Here is a 14655-nt window from a genome sequence, read left to right as displayed (position 1 = left end):
CTAGCAAATAGAACCACTGAGGAGTCTCTGGTTTTGCTGCATTTTTCTAAGATGCAGAATGGATAAAACCCAAAAACTTTCCCTACCTAGACTTCCTCTACTAACCTTTATACTAGAGGTCCTCCAAAAATAGAGAGGAGTCTAAATGATAAAGGAATAAACTGCCTGTATTGATAATTGTACATATAGTAAACTACTTTGAATACAACAAAAGCTGTGTTGTTAATGTGAGCCTTAAATACTTCAAGACCTTATCAAATCACCTGGTGGAAACAACAGGACTCCATTGTCTTACAGGAGCTAAACTCATTTACTCAACTAACAATCTATTCCACTGACTTTCAGCTCTTACTTCAAGAAAAACTTTGTATGCATTTGCTTCTCTGTAATATGAGTTGTATTTTCTTGAGTGTTGAAAGCCGCTGAGAAGCAGAGAGAATAGGGCCTTTAGAACACCTTTTTCACATGTTCACATGCTGTCTGAATCACATTTGCAGGAAGATGTCAGCCTTTCGGGCCCAGCTAGAAGAATGTCTGTGCTGCCATGAGAACAGACCTCTGTACTGCCAATTGCCTTGTGACTGTCTTAGTCCATCACAATACTTAATTGGGAAAATATTTTTTTAATGGAAACTATTTTCTTTGTCTTTTCTGCTTTAGGCTCTTCAGACATACCAGACTGATCCTGACATGAGAAAGATGCTAACTCATCTGTATTTCTATATCATGCCTGTATTTAATGTGGATGGATACTATTTCAGCTGGACAAATGTAAGTAATGTCAGTAGTATTACTCAAAAAATTATTCAGACAGGAAAGATAGAATGGTTGTTGCATTATTCAAAGATGACTGTATAAATCCAGTCCATCACTTTGTGCCTTGCAAAATGGAAGTAAATTACTCCACTTAAAACAGAATACTGAATATGTTTACCAGGGTTGATTTGTTATGTGTACAAGCAGATTTTTGCCAAAATAGAGTAATATTGCGATTTACATGTTTTGTAACTTATGCTAGGATCGATTTTGGAGAAAAACAAGATCAAAGAACGTGAGGTTTCACTGTTATGGTGTTGATGCTAATCGCAACTGGAAAGTGAAATGGTGTGGTAAGTATGGAGATACTTTGGTCCCCCAGTTTAGACTACCCTGTATTTAATTATCCAACAGAGGTAATTATTCAAGTAGATTAGGTCACATCTGTTGTGAAGTGTTCTCTTTTCTGTAGTTAAAGTTGAAGATTTTTTTCCCATAAATCCATAAGCCAAGGCTCAAATCTTCCTACTAACTTCTAAAAAAATAAAAGTCCCCAACTTCAGAAAAATAGACCTTCTCATAAATAAAAAGTTGTCATGGCAAATGTGGCAAAATTTTAAAAATCACACATACAGCTATTCTGTATTTTGGCAATCATATAAATAATTTGAAGCATAGCATTAAGAATGAACCATGACTTTTCAAGATTTACCTAACTGCAGCTCTAGGAAATATTTCAAGCTTCATTTTATTCAATTTGCCATTTCTCTGAAATTATTTTAGTTTTGTAAATGTCAAACTTACTTTGTTGGCCTCAGTGTCCTTAAGGCCATTATTATTAGTGATTTAATAAAGAAAGAAGGTGCTTCTAAATGCATGGAGATACAATTTTAAACTCCCAGCACTTCTGTAAGTACTTCATAAAAATTGGACTCAATTTTGCATAGAGAAAGCAGCAGCAATGAAATAACGACCAGAAGATTTAGAATGGGTCCACCAAAGAACAAATGGTATTTATTAAATCTTACCGAAAAATAGTGCAACTCACACAGGGGTAAGCAGCCCCTAAAAGTTCTGGTGTAAGAAAGTAAGAACACTGAAATACAGCCATATATACCTGCTGACCTGCTCTCCCATCTCAAGGAACTTCCTTCAGTCTCTGTGCAGCTGTTTTCTCATCCAGCATTAGTCCACCTTCCTTATATTACAAGCTTCTAAAGACAAGAAATTGTGTTTGCATAGTGCAAGGGCCCTGCCTTCAGCCCATTCCTCTTCCACTGGAAGACTCTAGATGTTTCCACAATACTCTGATTGTGTGTAGTAGGAGTGAGCACTGTACAGTCTGGCTTGCAATAGCTGGATTCTTTAAGTAGAGTTGTGAGAATTTTAAGGATAAAAGTGAATGTGAACAGATGCATACATTCAATCCAGTATGGACCTGCGAAATATGCTTCAAATTGTTTTCAAGGCTACCCACTATAAGGAGAGGACTGAGACAGAAGCAGAAAAGAACGCCTGCGTTAGCTGAGAAACCCTCTGTTAAAGAAGACAGGCCTAGGACTGCTATCACAATCTTTAAGGCAATTTTATGATGCAAAAATAACATAGACAAACCAGTCCTGCATCACTGTTGCCATCATTTACTTAAGTGTGTAAGCCACAACTGCAGATATTGTGGGGACACCCATTTACTGTTCAGAAGAGAGCCATTGGCATAACTGGAATGATCAGTTCTCTTACAGTGTGTTGAGAGATATATCTTAGGTACCTATCAGTGCAACATTAATATTCAATGAAACTTCTTTCTAGTTCTAATTAATCTTTCTTGGGTTCCTCCTCCCTCTTTCTGCTCCCTAGCCACTGTATTAAAGTACATTTTTTATTCAGTCCTAAAAATGTTTGCTTAGCTTTCATTCAAAACACTATTTTTTCTAGGCTTAGTGAAACTGTAACAATACCCATGTATTGCATGTTGTAATCCCCTACTTGTTGCATTTCTCCCCTGCACTGAACATGAAAGACAGGTCCCCACCCCAAGTTCAAAAAACAAAAATTCCTTCAAGGCTGCTCATCATCCCAACAAGCACATGCTCTGCTTCCTGCATTGGACCCCAAAGTCTGTCTGATGGTCTGTTTTGATGGAGAATAAAAAGCTCTTTCATCAACTGGGCTGACTGGTGCTCAGATGACCCTAACCAGTCACCTGGTATTCTCATTAATATCTGACACTAGATGAGTCAGAGAAGAATCTGGATCATATCACACTTTGAGACTTGTGTAATCATGGTGTGTTTAACATTTAAAACTGCATGTGCTTGTAAAAACCTTTTTATTCAGCTCAGTTGCACTTAAGAGTTTTCAGACAGGCTTGAACTTAACAGTGGGGCTTCCACGCAGGTGTGCTGTGGCAGACTCCAGCCTCAGCAAAGCCACTAAATGCTATCAGCAGTGAGCTAGTCAGTGCTGATAACACAGCATCCCATCTGCTTTCCTCTTCCTTTGTAGTCTAGGACTTTGATGCAAGGTTTGTGACTCTCTAGGGACCAAGCAAAGGGCAATATCACTGCTAGATTTCATGTTGCAGTGCTGCCCTGTACTCAAAACAGTGCACAGAAATCGCACACAGACCGGTGTGAATACTGGCAGCAAGAACTATGGGTAGAACTGCTCCTTGTAATGCACATATATTGCAATAACTACGATGGTTTAATGATAATCAAATAATAGCAACTTTAAAGCAAATAATGAGGGCAAATCTAGATAAAGTGCTTGCATCCAAATCCCCAAGAGAGCAACAGTGGGAATTAAAATTCCCTGTACATCCCAATTTCCAATGCACCCCAGTGCTCACTGAGGACAGTATCCCATACTGGCAGAAGTGGCTGCAAGGAAATTTGAATATCATGCTCCAGCTCATTCATCCTTGTAGTCCTCCCTCTGTACCAAAGCGCCGGTTTTATCACTCTCAGTACGCATTTCCTTTGTTCACTGGGTCTCATGATGGATGTTGGAGGATACTTGTCCTCCCCAGGTATGCTATCAGGTACAATAATATAGCAGCACAGTAACATTTTACACAATTCCATTTGCTTCTCATCCCTGTAACTTAGAAATTTCACAGGAGTTGATACATACTGTAGCAATTCTTTTTTCATTCTTGAGTTACTTTAAAAGAATTTCCAGTACGAAAATTGAAATATCCTTACTTTATCCAAGGCTACCATGGAAACCTCGTCTTTTTACTACCAGCCAGTTTCACTTAAGGTAAAGCATTAACTACAGCTGGGATAGCACATGACTCACAGTAATAGGTTGAACAGTCACCATAATAGGCTGGACAGCTTACAGGGTTTTTCCTTCACTGGAAGTCACTAAACTGAGTCATATTTTACCATTGGGCCGTTTTACCATTAGCTTGTAGGAATCCACTGTTTATTAACAGTGTTATCCATTGCCATGATTCAGTATACAACACTGTTACAGGAGATGAAGTATCTATAAGAAAAAAAAGTAAAGGCTCTGGGGACTTGGTAAAATAGCTCTCCTTTAGCTATATTATCTGAAAAGAAATCGAGGCAGAGTGCTCTTGGGATTTGAATGACTTGGTGTCCATCTGTTCTGCACAGAGAAGACCATCTGCCCTCTATATGACCCTTCCATATCCACTGCAATCCAAGCGCTAATACCTTTTGAAATCCCCACCTGTGGCCATTGAATGGTAGCCTCAATTTTCATCTTAAAAATGCAAATGCAGCGTGAAATTCTTCCACTTCTTTTTTATTTTTTTGGCATTAGTTTGATTGCATAACCCTGTTTTAGTTGATATCATTATGCCTTCTCACACACTGCTCTTTTCTTATTAATTGAAGGTGGCAGTACTTACTAAACAAAGGAAAGCTAATAACATACTGCTGTTGTAAGTCCCTGATGGCACCAGGGAAGTTTGCAAACAATTATTATTTTGCAGGTCAGTGTAAAATGTGTGGTATTTTGAAATTACAGTGGATAAAAGAGCAGCGTAGATTTGCATAAATATTGTTCTTTTAGGCCCAGGCCCTAAGCTGTAAATGAGATGATGGCTTAGATCCAGAATTGTTAAATTATAAAGGAGCCACTGCCACATCTCCTTTTCTAAGTTTCATCTTTCAGTACCTCATGAGATACTACAGTAAGGCTACTCTTGTGCAGCTTGCTGCTGCCTGAGCAGGTTGACATAAACATATCCTCAAAACTGAATCCCTGCCCCAAACTTGAAGGAAAGTTAGGCCCTATGCAAACCGAGGTGATTTCTATTTTAGCTGACTGAACAATCATCCCATGTGACTTTTCTTTTTTTTTTCCATGAGGTTTTCAGGGGTGAAAATAGGCAGTAGTTAGGAATTGTTACCATGGTTCTAAGATAATCCCTGTTGAGGTTGTCTACCTGCCATTGTAACCACCACTGTAGTAGATAGTGCATTAAAAGCTCTAAAAGGCTAGATTTGTCCTGGGAGTGACTCATGAAAGAGGTACAGCTCTCTGATTTCAAATAGACCAACTGAGACCCATCAATAGTTTTAATACTGGAATGCTGTCATAAAATGTGCCACTGATATGAAAAGCCAGGGAAGAGAATACAATGAAGTCAGGTTCTCCTTTTTCAGTTGGAAAGAATGTATCTGCTGGGGAGAGCTGTGTGTAGTTGGCCAACTGGGAGCTTGGTGTGTCTACTAGATGAGCGAGCAGATTGCTGCACTGAGGTGCCATAGGCTCATGCCCATCAGGCACAAGAAAGCTATTTGTTTATTGCTTTTCATGCTTTTGCACATGGGCCAAAAAAGGTTGAGCCAGAAGTTGACCCTTGGAACTTCTCTGTGATTGTTCAACACCAACTTTCTCTTTCAACCTCTAGATGAAGGAGCTTCATTACACCCATGTGATGATACTTATTGTGGTCCTTTTCCCGAGTCAGAACCTGAGGTAAAGGCTGTTGCTCATTTTCTCCGCAAACACCGGAAACAAATAAAAGCCTATTTGTCCTTCCATGCATATGCACAGATGCTGCTGTACCCTTACTCTTACAAATATGCAACCATTCCAAACTTCAACTGTGTGGTAAGTACATTAAAACTTGGGAGAATGTGCTTGTCTGTATATTTTTGGGTACATTTTGTTTTGAGAGGACACTTGTTTCTTCAATAATTTGCACGTTTAATATTGAGCAGTATTTATTCTGGATCTACTTGCAATCACATTTCTGGTTATATAACCTTCACACACCATGAGTCAGTGGCAATTTGATTAAAATGGTATAGTGCCTTTCATCCATCAGTCCCTTTAAATTACTTTATAGGATAAATTCCTAAATTTTAATTATAGTTATTATCATTTTATTTAATTAACTGTAATGGGAATTACATAGGTCCTTGGGCTTCTAGTTGAAATTCTGTCTCTTCATGCTCAGAACTTAAACACTAAGAGCACAAAGAAGATCATCTTCAATGTTATGAACAAAATAAAACTGAAATTGTCTATGTTTATCAATTCAAAGAGAAATCTCTTAGATTTCACCAAAATTAAAGCTTCCATTGCACTACATATCATTCAGGTCAGACATAGTGTTTTTAACCCTTTCAGAAAAGCAGGTACAAAAAAACAGGAGCTTCTGTATATTAGAAAAAATAATTAACAAGAACACATTTTTTGATGTAAGCCTATTGATTCACAGATGAGTACATTTCATGTATTCCATGCTCATCCAAATGCATATCTATTCCCTTTGCTTGCAGTCTGAGGTCTGTTTTAGCCAGCCTCCTGTTCATAAAACCCCCCCTTATGTCTTATTCCCCAAGGGACACATGGCTAAGGTTTGCTCTCTGTTTGCTCCTGCTCTCAGACCCACATTGCACAAACCAGTTGCAAGCCTCTTTCTCTCACCCTCAGTCCTGAGTAAAATTACATTTTCCATTCATCTCCCATTTTGACCTTGAAAGCTGCAGTGACTTTTAACTTGCTGGTTTAAGCTAGTTTTCTCCAAAGGAGCTTAACTGCACCTTAGATTTATCCTGTGCATAATAAATTATGTTGTCAGTCCCTGGAGCTTCGCTGAAGTTTCACCCAGCCGTTCTCTCAGGAGGCTGCACAGCCAGCACTCCGCAAACTAAACTCTCTTTGTAAGTTTATTTCTGTTGAGACACCTAATTTCAGTACCTACTAAACATTCTTCTGTCTGATGCCATTCCTGTGAAACAGAGCAAACTAAAAGTTAACTAAGCAGCCAGAGGAGCTAAAAATATGATACTTGTGGGGACTGACCACCCAACCCTGTACTGACTGTGAATAAATTTATGAAATTTTTTTTATGCTACCTTCACTCTCTTTTGGGGAATGATAAAGAGAAAGGAGTTCCCCACGCGAATTGATGACTATTCAGTTAGCAAAAAAAACATGGACTGGGAATTTAAAATCGTAGGTTCTCATTCCTTTGAGGATCAGCAGGTGCAAGCATATTTTTTTAAGAACAGACAACAGAAAAGAAGGTAAAGATGTAGTGTTAGGAAGAATCAGCAACTTCTCTGCAAGTATATGATTATTGGGTATCTGACTAAAATGTCCAGAGTAATGTAAGGCAATAGCAGATGCTATAGATGGGAAATTCATTGTAAGGAGAAGGAAGATTTAACTGAGAGTTTTCACACACACCAGTATATTTTACATGTTGTTCTTGTTGATTAAGGAATAATTCCATTCTGAGATGGGGCGTAACTCTGCCTTTCCATCCATTGCTTTTAGACCAAAGGATCCCAGTTTTTAATGTTTAGCAGGTGTTCCTCAGGCTTGAAAGACCTTGGATCAGGCTTCTCATCAGAGGAGGTGGAACACAGACCTAAATGAACAAAAAAGGACACTATTTTAGACAACATCCACGGACAAACGGAAGCTGAATACCAATTCTAAATATCTTGTCAGTATTTGAACTTCATACTTCTTTTCATTGCAGTCGGTCAAAAAGAAGAGGGAGGTTGAAATAAGAAACTGAAGTAATTTCCTGTTATTGATAAAGCTCATTATAGGGATCATAGTGAAAATCAAGGGAATACTTGTTGGTTATTTATTTGTCTGTTTTAATACTTGCCTACAGCCAAAGGCTCTATCACCTGGTGGCTCATAAATGCATAGTTTTTAATATTTGAAGTTTCTAAAATGGTGACTTAGGATGAGGTATCAGATTCTCCAGCTCTCTTGGAAATTGCAGTGAGCTGGAAAGTGATAGATCTCTGTTTCCTGACACTGATGGAACAAGCATTGTTGGTCTACATGGGCTGTGTACAGTGGAAAACCGTAGGACCCCACATGCATAGCAGATAAATAGCTTTTGGTGCTAACAGTGAGCTACAATTAATTCTGAGCAGAAGAAAGGCTGTTTCTGTCTGGGTTGGATCATTCTAGTAAGCTGTCAGTTACCATTTCAATTACAGCGTTCAATTATTCAGAGCTGCCTTTAAACTGGAGAGCAGTGTACCGATCACAACGTGTATATTCTGTTCTCATTTAGGCACAACTGTCTTATTAACACTCTTCTGAAATCTGCTCTTTTAAGATGCTTAAAATGAAAGTGTTCTTTTAGATTGAAAAAAACACCAACAGAAACATACATCCATCTCAAGAGTTTTAAATTTCACCTGATTTTCATCCCTTTTCTGTCGTTTGCCTTAGTGTTTGCAGTGAACTTACATGGCATGACTGAGTTTGTGTACACCTTTGCAAAAATCTGGTAATTTTATGTGGCATTTTCTCCTTGAGGGTGTTCAAAGACTGGTTGCCTGGATTTACTCAGTATCCAACCTGCTCAGTATCATGCAGTTGAGAACTGTCTCTTTCTTTGGGCACATGGCTCTAACAGTGGAAGCCAGCTGCATTCCTCAAGGCTAAGAACTTCAAGTTCACAGTGCCCAGGGATGCGTGCCCACGTGCCATGGACTTGGGATGCTCCCGGTCTGACCTCCTTCTGTGCTGCCTCCGCACAGAACCCATTACTGTTGTGCTGATTTTACATGGGCATTGCTAAACTATTTCTTCAAAAGATTCCAACAGAATTTTCTGTTGTCTCATTGCTGTACAGTGCATAATTCATGCACAGGGAGTCTTTTCATTTGTGGCTATATTCTCCTTGCCATGGCGCATTTATTGGGACTTTGTTCTCCACCCCTCTGAGCTCCCTCAGCTGAGCCCTGTCTCCTGCTCCCTTGGCATCAGGCCTGTTGTCAGGCCATCCCAGCTCCACACCAAGACCCTGGGATGGTAAGCACAGCTGCTTGCAAATTTTGGTTGAGCAACAGAGTCTTGGACTTGGGACAGTGCCCCTGGCTGCAGCTGGAGTTTCCCCTTCCTGGGCCCTGTGCAGCCACAGCTACCACAGTGACCTCACTCTGCCACCCCACCACCCTCACAGGGTCCAACAGCTCCAACCCCATCATGGGTCTTGCATGTCACAACTCAGAAGTCAAGGCATCTGGAGGAAGAGTTCCAAGTGACAGCATTTTTCCCACAGGACAGGCCCTTCTCATCTTTGGTGTTAGGGTGAGTCAGAGGTTACCCCTTACAGTGACTGACAACTACATCCCAGACCAGCAGAAGTTCTAGGAACACTGGGTTCAGTGGTCCTTGCCTCCACACACTCTCTCATGGAGGTGGCAAGAGGCCAAGCTGAAAATGTCAGTCTCCAGCACCATCATCCTTCTGCTAAACAAACAATAATTCTGATTGTGCCTAACAAATTTTTGTAATGGAATAAAAATGTGCTCTTTCATTTGCTAAGAGGAGTATAAAATAAGCTCTCCAAAGCCCTACCTGCAGGTAAGTTGTTTCCGGAATGACATTTTAAAGCAGTTTTCTCTGGCTTCTCTACTCGGACAGACAAAGCCTGCATGGGTCAGACTGAGGACTAAGTCAGAATCCCAACTCCTGGCAAGGGCAAGCAAGTGGAAGGTTAGAAAAAACATTTAAATGAAAAGACAAGCATAGGGTAATCCTTCCTCAGTGTACTCATTTAGTGCCTGATGAATAACAAGGTAAGGACTGAATTAACGAAGACTTGCATAAACCAAAACCTACAGCTCTTCTGTTCAAGGAAGTAAAACAACTAAAACAACCATTGCAACTTTACCCAGTGGTTCAAAGTCCAGCAGTTTCTAGCTCCAAATATAATAACTTCCTGTTCTCTATAGGGACATGACTGTGTTTTCCTGGCCTTCATTGTATATTTGCCAATATACTTTTCTTTGGGGTAATAATATTCCTTTTCCTTTTGAATATGTGCATCCTTTTTGTGCGTTTCGATGCACTATCCATATGTGACTCTCAGAAATTTCCATGGGTCAGGCCTTCTGCACCCAGTTTCACAGGGTGAACCATGAGCCTCTTAAACAGCCTTTCAGCCCCAAGTTGTTGCAATGTAGGCACTTATTTTCCCCATACAGTACTGAAATCACATTTCTGTAACAGTGGAAAGAGCTCTCCAAGACTACATCATCAGGCCCCAGAGAAAGTTGGACCAGCAGTGAATATCTACCTGCTGGATCAGAGATTCAGGAGTGGAACTCGCCTCCTTCCTTCTTCTCACTCTGCTCACTGAACCACTGTGAGTGTCAACAAGACATCATTTCTCCTTCACAAGTCCAGCAGGGACAAGGTCTAGTGAACTGGGAAATACATCCTCAGAAAATGTGAGCATGGCTTTTAAACTGCATAAAAAAGATATTATTTCATCTCATGGTCATCTAAATGTCGTGTTGCTAAATTGACATATATACCTATAATTACAAATAATTAATGTCTGATCGTTCACGGTGCAGTGAGCTCTTTTATGTCATGAAAACACCAAACCAAGTTTTTCAGGGAATTGATGTTATTAAAAATAAATGATGCATTTATCCTTTACAATAATTTTAACGTAGCTGCCATGGACTCATGGAACACAACATTGCACTGGAAGTCAATGATCCATTGACTCAGGTTCCAATCACAATACAGTACTTAATTCAAAGTCTAATTTATGTATTTGGTTTTTTCTCCACCCCAGGAATCAGCAGCCTATAACGCTGTTAACGCTCTTCAGTCAGCCTACGGTGTAAGATACAGATATGGCCCTGCATCCAGCACTTTGTGTAAGTTTCCCTCTGCAGGTTTGTGACTTTGACCTTCCTACAGTAAGAAGGAGAATACCCTTATTATAACAAAGAATGCAAACACTATTTAAAGTGAACTTTGTTCTGGTTTTGGTTGTGAGGGAGGCAGAAGAAAGTTTTGCAACTGATTCAGTCAATTGATTGCAGTAAGATTAACTCAACTGATGTAATAACAGAGATTAAAATGCAATGTATTTGAGAGTCAAAAGCCAGCAAATAACATACCATATAAAACTGCGGATTCTTTAAAAAGAAAAATTAAGATCTTAAAGCTCGTATCTTTATCAGATACTGCAAATGCACTAAGTTGTAACAGCATTTGTCAGGCAAGCTCTCTGTAGACAGTAAGAGAAAAAGAAGTTCAGCAGGTTTCAACAAGACACTTTTTTTTCTTTACTGAAACCTTGAGGCCTGAATGCTGTGGCTAATGATAACAGACATTGAAAAAGTGAAAAGCCAAAGACTATTTGCTAGTAACTTCCTGCATCTCATCTGTCATTGCTGCGTTTCAGCTACAGTTCCACTTATCTTGGACCTCCATCTCCCAGCACAGTCATCATCTTGTGCTCCTTATACTGCAGTCAGTCACTATGTCAAAGGAAAAGCAGTGTGAATTAATGCCAGAATTGCACAGATTACAGCAGGCCACATGAGAGATGTATCTGTATAAAAAAATGTGTCTTGGGTAATCAACATATGGAGATAACGAAAGCATAAGCAGCACACTTCCTCAGGAAGGTTTGTTAATATTAGACACCACCTATGCAAACTTTCTCATGCTGTGAAGAAATGGTAAGAAAGTAAGACAAATGGAAAGAATTTTAAAAGCACTTTCAAAAGAAGATGGTAGATTACTTTCCCCGCTTCTCACCACAAATGAATTGCCTAAAAAACCCAATTTAAACCTAGGAGCATGCAGAGTTCTCCAGTCCAGCTGGGAGATCTTTGTGGAAGGAAAGCTTTAGACTGCACTCACATGGGGACAAGAACAATTTGAGGCTTTATTCTAGATATTCTCTTTTAATAAAATTTTGCTTTAAACAAAACAATTACAATATTTTTTCCTATGAAACTGAAGTGTCTAATCCATATTGTGGTGAGCACATTTCATCAGGTGCTGGGTTCTCATACTGTTTCTGAATGGTGTTCAGGATCAGGGCAAACAACAGCTGGAGCTGCAAGTATACTCACTGAGCCCCAGAGACAAAAGGCCGCAAGAACCCTCTGGTGATTTCAGCATGACTTGGATTTAACATTTTTTAATGCTTTCTCTGAATTGCCTGTTTCAGATGTGAGTTCTGGCAGCTCTATGGACTGGGCCTACAAAAATGGCATCCCATACGCATTTGCATTCGAGCTGCGTGACACTGGCCATTTTGGTTTCTTACTTCCCGAGACGCTGATCAAACCAACCTGCACAGAGACCATGCTTGCAGTTAAAAATATAACTCTTCACTTGCTGAAGAAATGTCATTGAAATGGATTTCTAGGAGCTGGAAGTGAACATTTTATTCCTAGTGCTGATGCCTTTCAGTGTGTTCAGTTGCCATTCTAAGTTTGGCCACTTCAGAATTTTAGAAGCTAATGGGAAATACAGTATTGTTTCTGCCAAATTTACTTAGTGGAAAATGGAAAAAAATAATTTAATATCTGCTCTTCTAAAGTCCATAAAGTTGATATACTAATTTAGTTACCAGTTTGGTGCAAAATAGTTTCTTCTTTTTGCTATAAAACTTTAATTCTGCAACTTCGGTGAGGCCAGTCCTAAAATAAAACGCCACTTCCAGGCAGTTCCTGGCCTTACTCCTTTCCCTAAGATGAAGATTTCCCGTGGGGTCTCTCGAACCAAGGGATAAAGTTTACATTCATGTAAATATACCCTGTGACCCAACACAGGCCTGTATCTACTGCAATAAATACCCTGTAGAGGTAGCTGGCTGCACTGCAAGTGGCAGTGTGGTTTCCTTCTGCGTGTATACGTACGTACATACATATATGCACTTTTGTGATTTTTTTTTTTACATTATGCAATAATTTGAACCAAGGTTTCTTTGAACTGTTCTGAGAAATCTACTTTCAAATGTATATAATTGAAGTCGACTCAAAATCAACATATTGTCTTTGAAAACGTAACTTTCCTAGTGATGTGTAAGAATTATAATGAAATACTATTGAGATAGACAATACTCTGCTTTATGGAGAGACAAAGCAACTTGCCATGACCTGGAACTTGAAGCTGGCAGTCGACTGATGCATCTGGGCTCTGCTGTAGTCAGGGACTGCCCGTTTCCACCAGCCAAGGATTTAGCCTTAAACTGTAATTAACTGATATTTTATTTATCAGTATTCTTGCAGTGAGTTCTGTAGCTATTTGGCTATGTGGCTCTTCTTCATGGAAGTTGTATTTTTATGCATGTTTTAAAGGAATTAATAAATTTTTAATAGATTCTTAAGTGAGCCAGAGGTGAATGTAGAAGCCTTACAGCTGAAATAAAGTGAATAAGCACTGTGTTTGAAAGAATAATGAAAGCACAGAGAAGATACCAACATGTTGAGAGATTTTTTGTACTTTTAAAATACTATTTTTTTAATCTTATTATATCTGCAGAAGCATATATTTTACTTCATGAATTTTGAATTTAATCTTATGCCACTACATGTTAACTAAAACATATTTGTTAATAAAATTGTCAAAGATTTTTGAAGTATTCTTCATATTTAACTTCAGTGTTAAATCTTTAGTTCAAGGATGTAACAGTTTTACCTATCTGTAAAACATTCCTGACAATAAGGATGGGGAATTAAAAAAAAAAACTAAAAAAAATCCTCTCTAAATAAGCACTTGAATTTAGCAAACAAGCAATCTTTATAAGTCTTATAAGGGTAGCACTGTATTTAATGAAGAATATCATTGTTTTCAGGACTGCAAAAGGCAATCAGTGAGCAAAGATGACAGAATTGCATTCTATTTGTCTAACATTTTGTTAATAAATGTGTTTATTTTACACAAGTTTTCTGAAGGCTTGTTCAGACGTTTAATTCAGTCTTGTTTGAGTAATGTAAGTTTCTATTCTGGTTTATTAAAAGTCTAGGGGACAGAAGCCTTCAAAATAGTAATTTCCAATTGCTTATGACCATAACCATTAAATATTTTGAAGACAGCAATAACTGTCTTTTTCTATGCACAGATTCCTGAAGAATATCCTTGGTAGTGATACAAATGCTTAGCACCAATTGTTATGAGTTATTCTGAATTTAGGTGACAAGATTGAACTACTATAAGGATGTAAGAGACTGAAGAAGAGGGTGAATGAGGGATGTCTAATTAGCATGAGGCAAATTTACCTCTGAATTGCTACAGTACAAACATGGACCAGGAGAAACCAGATTCTTATGTGATGGTTTGATTCCTGCTCGCAGTCCAAAAGTTCATCATATGAAATATTTCAGCTTTATGTTCATACCATTACAACTCCACTGGTAACGACAAGTAATTGAACTCTTGAAAGAAACAAATGTCCTCTTTTAATTACCAAAAGGACCTAACATTGTAGACCTAGTTGGCCTTCTTGGACAGAAAAACTGCAAGCATTCTTAGATCTATCTAAGAAACTTTGACAGTAAAAGTACTTGATATCAAACCCTTTCCATGCGTAAAGCAACACGCTAGTTAATGGATGGACTTCACTTGAATACTATGTATGACGTGCAACTGAGAACTCTGAGCTGAGTT

General features: G+C 38.8%; 1 protein-coding gene across 1 annotated transcript in view; it reads left to right on the top strand.

Moving 5' to 3' along the window:
- The window catches only part of CPA6 (carboxypeptidase A6), a 50866-nt gene extending 37008 nt beyond the window's left edge, over positions 1 to 13858 (top strand). Inside the window, exons 8-12 of the mRNA XM_069004997.1 lie at positions 661 to 771; positions 1019 to 1109; positions 5648 to 5850; positions 10817 to 10901; positions 12212 to 13858. Coding sequence (XP_068861098.1) covers positions 661 to 771; positions 1019 to 1109; positions 5648 to 5850; positions 10817 to 10901; positions 12212 to 12399 — 678 coding nt within the window. The 3' untranslated portion in view covers positions 12400 to 13858. The remainder of the gene's footprint in view (positions 1 to 660; positions 772 to 1018; positions 1110 to 5647; positions 5851 to 10816; positions 10902 to 12211) is intronic.
- Positions 13859 to 14655: the final 797 nt, after the last annotated feature.

This window comes from Aphelocoma coerulescens, chromosome 2, assembly GCF_041296385.1.
Source record: "Aphelocoma coerulescens isolate FSJ_1873_10779 chromosome 2, UR_Acoe_1.0, whole genome shotgun sequence".
In the NCBI taxonomy this organism is placed as follows: Eukaryota; Metazoa; Chordata; class Aves; order Passeriformes; family Corvidae; genus Aphelocoma; species Aphelocoma coerulescens.
This window is presented reverse-complemented; position numbering and strand designations above follow the sequence as displayed.